Here is a 6,659-nt window from a genome sequence, read left to right as displayed (position 1 = left end):
AGCAGGTAAAATGGGAAGTACAGAGCTGGAGGAATAAAGAGGGAAGGACTAGAATAAAGATAGAGCAGAGACTTGACAGTGGAGAACCTCAGATTTTTTTTTTTTTTTTTTTTTTTGCCATTTTATCTATTGACATATCTAACCTGGTAAGAATTTTAGAAGTGGAAAGTACTGAATTTAGGCAAGGTGTGGTTGTTGTTTAATTGGTATTGGGGCCAGATCTGAAGGGAAAGTTTCATAAGAGTAGCACATGTGATGTTGGAAAGACATGCATTTTTGAGATTTAATTTTATACATACCAAAAGTGTCCCTGGGAACAAACATTTTGAATCATCTCATAAGACAAGTGGAATGCTACAGTTGTTCCTAAGTCATTATCCAGGGTCAAAAAGTGGCCTGAGTATCTACCCTGATTTGTAGCTGAGGGTGTGTGAAAATCAGGTGGCAAAAGCTGAGAACAAAGTTGAGGAATTTCTGGAATTCAGCAGTAGATCTAGGTCTGGGATTCTTTCAGACACTGGCCAGGGCTTACCTTCTCAGTAAGACTGTGGTAGATGCAGTCCAACAGACAAATAACGAAGAGTGTCTGCTGATTTAGTCAGAAGCTAGTGAGAAAGAGGGGGATAAATGAGGAAATGACCCAAACTTAATTTACATAATTTACCCCAAACCCACAGGTTTCAAGTCTTGACTGCTGGTTGTTAAGCAGTACTAATCTCACAAGTGGTCATCGTCATGGGATGGGTCTTAGAAAGTAGAAAGAGATGGTTAAGGCAGAGAAGGAAAGTCACCAAGAGGGGAGGGCTAGAATACAGAACCCACCAAATATTAGATTGGGATTAATTGAGGTGATTCAGAAGTAGTAGAAACCTGACAGACATTGGCAGAACCAGAATTTTCCTTTAATCAGAACAACTGAAGGACCATAGTCTTTCTGGAGAAGTAGAGACTGTGTAAACATGTCTTAGAGATCTTGCAGGTTTATAGGGCTTTAAAGAGTTTGGATGGTCTAGTCCAGTCCCATGGAGGCTGTTGGTTAAGCAGAGGCGCTTGTGGCTGGCCACCACCAACAGAGGAGAGTGCTGGTTGGTGGAAGAATCATGAACCATAGTTACCTTTCTAGAGCTTTATTGGGAGAGAGGAGGAGGGAGAGAGAGAGACAGAGAGACAGAGAAACAGAGAGACCACATAGAGGGAAGAGAATGGAAGGAGAGAGTGCGGAAAGAGAGAACACACAGAGGGCATGCCTGATTTTTAGGCTGGGATGCCATCAAGGACATAATCCTTACATCCCAGACTCTCACTTATTATATATATAATATATATATAAAAGGAGGTAGATGGGAATAGGGGCGTCGTTCCTCTCAAAAACTGCTTCCACCTGACTTTTGGATGTCGGTTGGCTCTTGGGGGAATGGAGAAGGGGAGTCTTCCCAGGTAGACAGGCATTATGGGATGCTGTCTGTCATCCCTTTGCTCTGGAGACATGTATCCCTCTTAGCTGTGGCTGGGAACTTTCTGTTTGACAAGATGCTGGTGACACAGAAAAAAGCTTAGAGAGAAAAGAGTCATTATTATTTTATGTTAGTAGATCCAGCCTGTCCAGATGGATTTTGAAACATGTTAAGCTTTATCAGAGATAGATTATTTTAAGGCACCTGTTTCCTTTACTAGTTTGGCATCCAGGAGACAGGTGATTAATTGTTAAAATCATCTCACAGTAATAGATGTTTACATTAAAGTCTTTTTTGTAGTGTCCAGATGCTTTTGGGTCTGGGGATGTAAATACCTTTTAGCTGTTCCAGTTTCTTACTTGATGATCTTTGGAATCTGGTTCTGTGGTAGTCCTGTATCATTGGCTGAACAGTGAGTTAGAACAGGGAACTGGGAAGAGAAAAGCTTGTGATGCATGAGAATTTATTTTTTTGGAATTAGGGACAAGGGAAAGATCAGGGCCCTATCTGTATGCACGTGAGAAATGCAGGCAGTAACTCTGAAGTGAAACAATGAGCTCTTATCTTAGCTGGAAATCGTTTTTCATTAAGTAACTCTGAAAGTGCAATTAAATCTGGTGAGGTGGTAAGGCTTTCCTCTGTACCCGACAATAGAAAAAGGAAAGGTGACATCCCAAAATTCCCAGGACTGAGTCAGTGATTTTGGTGTCCAGAAGGAAAGAAACAGATTGCTTCCCTGCTGCGTTCTGGGTTCCTGGTCATGTCTGTAGCCAAGCCTAGGTCTGCTGGAGGTCTTAGCTTGATGTACCCATGCATCTTGCTGCCTGGGGGCAGTCAGCTGACTGGTTGTCTTTCTAGGTGGCACTTTTAACAAGGATGGCCTGGCTGGGCATTCACTAACCCAGAGACTTTTTCCTCACTTAAAACAGGGACCCAACACCTTTTGGGAGTCAGCGAGTGCCGGCACTTGGCAATTTTGTTTTCAGGCTTTTATCTCTTCCCTGGCACATCTTAAATGTTACAGATGACTCTTTTGCCTGTGGGGTCAGGAGCTTTGCTCTCCAGATGTTTAAGGGTTTTTTTTGTTTTTTTGTTTTTTTTGTTTTCTTACAATACAAATCAGAGAGTTCTCAACAGGGGAAGCTCAAATGGCTGAGAGACATTTGGGGAGTTGCTCAACATCCCTAATCGTTGGGGAAATGCAGGTCAAAATGACTCTGAGATGCCACCTTATGCCTATCAGAATGGCTGGGATTGGGAACGCTGAGGACACCTTATGCTGGAGAGGATGTTGAGCTAGGGGAACTCTCCTCCACTGCTGGTGGGAATGTAAGCTTGTACAACCACTTTGGAAATCAATATGGTGCTTTCTTAGAAAATTGGGAATCCATCTCCCCCAAGATCCAGCTATACCACTCTTGGGCATATACCCAAGTAATGCTCAACCACACCACAAGAGCACAAAATGTGGTACATATGCACAATGGAATACTACTCAGCAGAGAAAAACAATGACATCATGAGGTTTGCAGACAAATGGATGGATCTAGAAAAAATCATCCTGAGTGAGGTAACCCAGACTCAGAAAGACAAACATGGTATGTACTCACTCATAGGAGGATACTAGATGTGGAACAAGGATGACTGGACTGCTACTCACATCACCAGGCAGGCTACCTGGAAAACAGGACCCCAAGAAAGACACGGGGATCACCCAATGACAGAGAAATGGAAGAGATCTACATGAACAGCCTGGACATGAGTGGGGGAAATGAAGGGTGAGGATCGAGGGAAAGAGAGCTTGGGGGAGCAGGAGATCCCAGCTGGATCAAGAACAGAGAGGGAGAACAAGGAATAGAAAACCATGGTAAATGAAGACCACATGAGAATAGGAAGAAGCAAAGTGCTAGAGAGGCCCACAGAAATCCACAAAGATACCCCCACAACAGACTGCTGGCAATGGTCGAGATACAGCCTGAACTGACCTACTCTGGTGATGGGATGGCCAAACACCCTAGTTGTCATGCTAGAAACCCCATCCAACTACTGAGGGATCTGGATGCAGAGACCCATGGCTAGGCCCCGGGTGGATCTCTGGGAGTCCAATTAGCTAGAATGAGGAGGGTTTATATGAGTGAGAATTGTTGAGACCAAGGTTGGATAAAGCACAGGGACAAATAGCCAAACGAATGGAAACACATGAACTATGAACCAATGGCTGAGGGGTCACCAACTGGGTCAGGCCCTATGAACGGGTGAGACAGTTGATTGGCTTGGTCTGTTTGGGAGGCATCCAGGCAGTGGGACTGGGTCCTGTGCTCATTGTATGAGTTGACTGTTTGAAACCTGGGGCCTATGCAAGATCACTTGGCTCGGCCTGGGAGGAGGGGATGGGACATACATGGACTGAGTCTACCTGGTTGATCTCAGTCCTCGGGGGAGGCTTTGCTCTGGAGGAGGTAGGAATGGGGGGTGAGCTGGGGGGAAGGTGAGGGGGGCCGGAGGGGGGAGAACAAGGGAATCCGTGGCTGATATGTAGAACTGAATTGTATTGCAAAATAAAAATAAAATTAAAAGTAAACAAAAAAATAAAAATAAAAAAATATATATATATCTCACTGAAATCTTTGTATGTACCATCTTGAGAATACAACTGCTAAACACATGTATCTGTGAACATCTTCTCTCTTCTGAAGTAATAAAAAATGACTGCATATGACTATTCTACCTTGCAAATGTATCAGTAGAAGAGAAGACTTGGTCATTCTATTCACTGTGGGGCTTCTAAAGAAAATGGAACTTTGGCTCAATTACTCCTTGAACTTTGGTTGTCAAAATCAGGTCAATCTTGCTTAAAAATTGGCCCCTGAGGATGATCACAGGTTAAATGATGCTAAGCACTGTTACATAAATTTCCCTATAATTATTAGGGACAGAGGAAGTACATACCTTGCTCTACTGAGACTCATAGAAGCTCCTAGAACTCATTTGGCTCTTAGCTACTGTGAATGTTCTATTCAACAAGATCTGAACAAAATATTTTGGCTGATTTCCCTTTTAAAGAAGATGAATACATCAATATTTGGAAATCTGAAGGAAAACCATACTTCAGAAGCATTAAGATCCTTAAACCTAATTCCTCTTTTATTTTTTGAAAAAAACTAAAAATTGTCCAAATTTTAGGCATATGATATTGAGAGGTCTGTCTATGGTTGTTGTTTCCCACCTATTTGGCTCACAGTAAGTATTCTGAAATTTATAAGAACATAGAACAGTTAAAATAAAACAAGGCATTTATTGTAAGACTGTTTGTACACACTAAGTTTGGGACTTTTACAAGGACTGTCTGAATTTCCACAAAAAAAAATATGTCAGTGATATAAGATTTTAAAAGTCAGCATCATATTTTGAAACTGTACTTTTAGTAGAACTTTGAATTTCTGGGGAAGATTATCTTTTCATCAATGGTTATATACTTTAATGCAGCCAACAAGGTTTCTTTAAAAAAGATGATTTATTAGTAATGAGAGCGAATTCATATTTCAAGAAAATGAAAAGCAAATAATACTTTTAAATGGTTTTTTAGCTTTGTTAGTTGTATACTCAATGTTTTGTTTAAATTTCAAGAACTAAGGATAGAAAGAAATACAGGATTACAAGCATGTTCTGGAGTCAGAATATATAGACAATCATGAGGCATTTGATGCAAAAACTCAGTAGTTATTTAATATTATGCACTTTGTTCCTCTTTGCAAATTATGAGATATATGTTCCACTGAACCTGTAAAGAATTCTATTATCTTTATTACCTAATAAACAAATGTCATGCTTCACTTTCTGGCATTTCTTTTTTATAATACACAATAAAAAGCTATATCAACTTTGAGGCAATAGAAATTCATTATGAAAATAGGTAAACATACATAAAATATTTTATTAAGATTTATTCAACATAGTTGTTACCTTTAATTTCTGAACAGTTTAGGGTAGCTCACAATGAACACCTGGAACTACACAAATAAGCCTGATTTCATCCTCGTGGGGCTGACAGATTCCAAGGAGATCCAGTTGGTCCTCTCTGTGCTGTTTCTCCTGATATACCTGGTCACTGTGCTGGGGAACATAGGCATGATGCTGATCATTCGTCTAGATGTCCAGCTTCACACTCCGATGTATTTCTTCCTCACCCACCTGTCATTCCTTGATCTCATTTACTCAACTGTCATCACACCTAAAACCTTAGAGAACCTGCTGACTTCAAACAAGAGCATTTCTTACATAGGCTGCTTCACTCAAATGTACTTTTTTGTCCTTTTGGCTGCTACTGAGTGTTTTCTTCTGTCTTCAATGGCCTATGATCGGTACGTAGCTATCTGTAACCCTCTACACTATTCATTTGTTATGTCCAGCAGATTCTGCAGTGCCCTTCTTATTGGCTCATATGTGCTTGGAGCTATGGATTCTACTGTTAATATGATATGCATGGGCACACTGGATTTCTGCAACTCTAATGTCATCCATGATTTCTTTTGCGAGACACCAGCACTTATAGCCCTGTCTTGCAGCAACACACATGATATTGAATTCATTATATTTGTCTTTGCTGGGTCCACCCTACTATTGTCCCTTATTACAATATCTGTGTCTTATGTGTCCATTCTTTCTACTATTTTGAAGATCAATTCAACTACAGGAAAACAAAAGGCCTTCTCAACTTGTGCCTCTCATATCCTGGCAGTTACTATATTTTATGGAACCTTAATCTTTACTCATTTAAAATCAAATAAGTCGTTCTCCTTGGGAAAGGATCAAGTGGCATCTGTTTTCTATACTATTGTGATCCCCGTGATGAACCCATTTATTTACAGTCTCAGAAACAAAGAAGTGAAATGTGCTGTCAGTAGAGTCATAAAGAAGAGAGAGAAAGCTCTGGACACATAAGATAATAACAACTATGCTAAGAATTCAAATTTCCTTTATTCACACTATCTCCCTGGCCTCTCCATCTAAAAATAAGCAAAAGGTTTTATTGTCTTATTGTGGTGGCATTTCCATTATACAAACATTTCTTGGAAATTTCCAGGAATGTGTTTTGAAAAGTATATTTTATAATAGAAAATGAAATACTTTTTATACACACAGTGCTTATGGACACTGAAAATAAAAAATAGAAGACATGTTTACACTTCTTTAAACTATACCATG

At 40.2% G+C, this 6,659-nt stretch overlaps 1 protein-coding gene across 1 annotated transcript; it reads left to right on the top strand.

Moving 5' to 3' along the window:
• Nucleotides 1-5,450: 5,450 nt before the first annotated feature.
• Nucleotides 5,451-6,395, top strand: LOC131907771 (olfactory receptor 8H1-like). The gene has a single exon (XM_059258866.1). It carries the CDS (start codon nucleotides 5,451-5,453, stop codon nucleotides 6,393-6,395), a length of 945 nt encoding a protein of 314 aa, XP_059114849.1.
• Nucleotides 6,396-6,659: the final 264 nt, after the last annotated feature.

This window comes from Peromyscus eremicus, chromosome 4 (assembly GCF_949786415.1).
Source record: "Peromyscus eremicus chromosome 4, PerEre_H2_v1, whole genome shotgun sequence".
NCBI classification, from domain to species: Eukaryota; Metazoa; Chordata; class Mammalia; order Rodentia; family Cricetidae; genus Peromyscus; species Peromyscus eremicus.
Note: the sequence above shows the minus strand (reverse complement) of the source record. Positions and strands in the feature narration are given on the sequence as shown.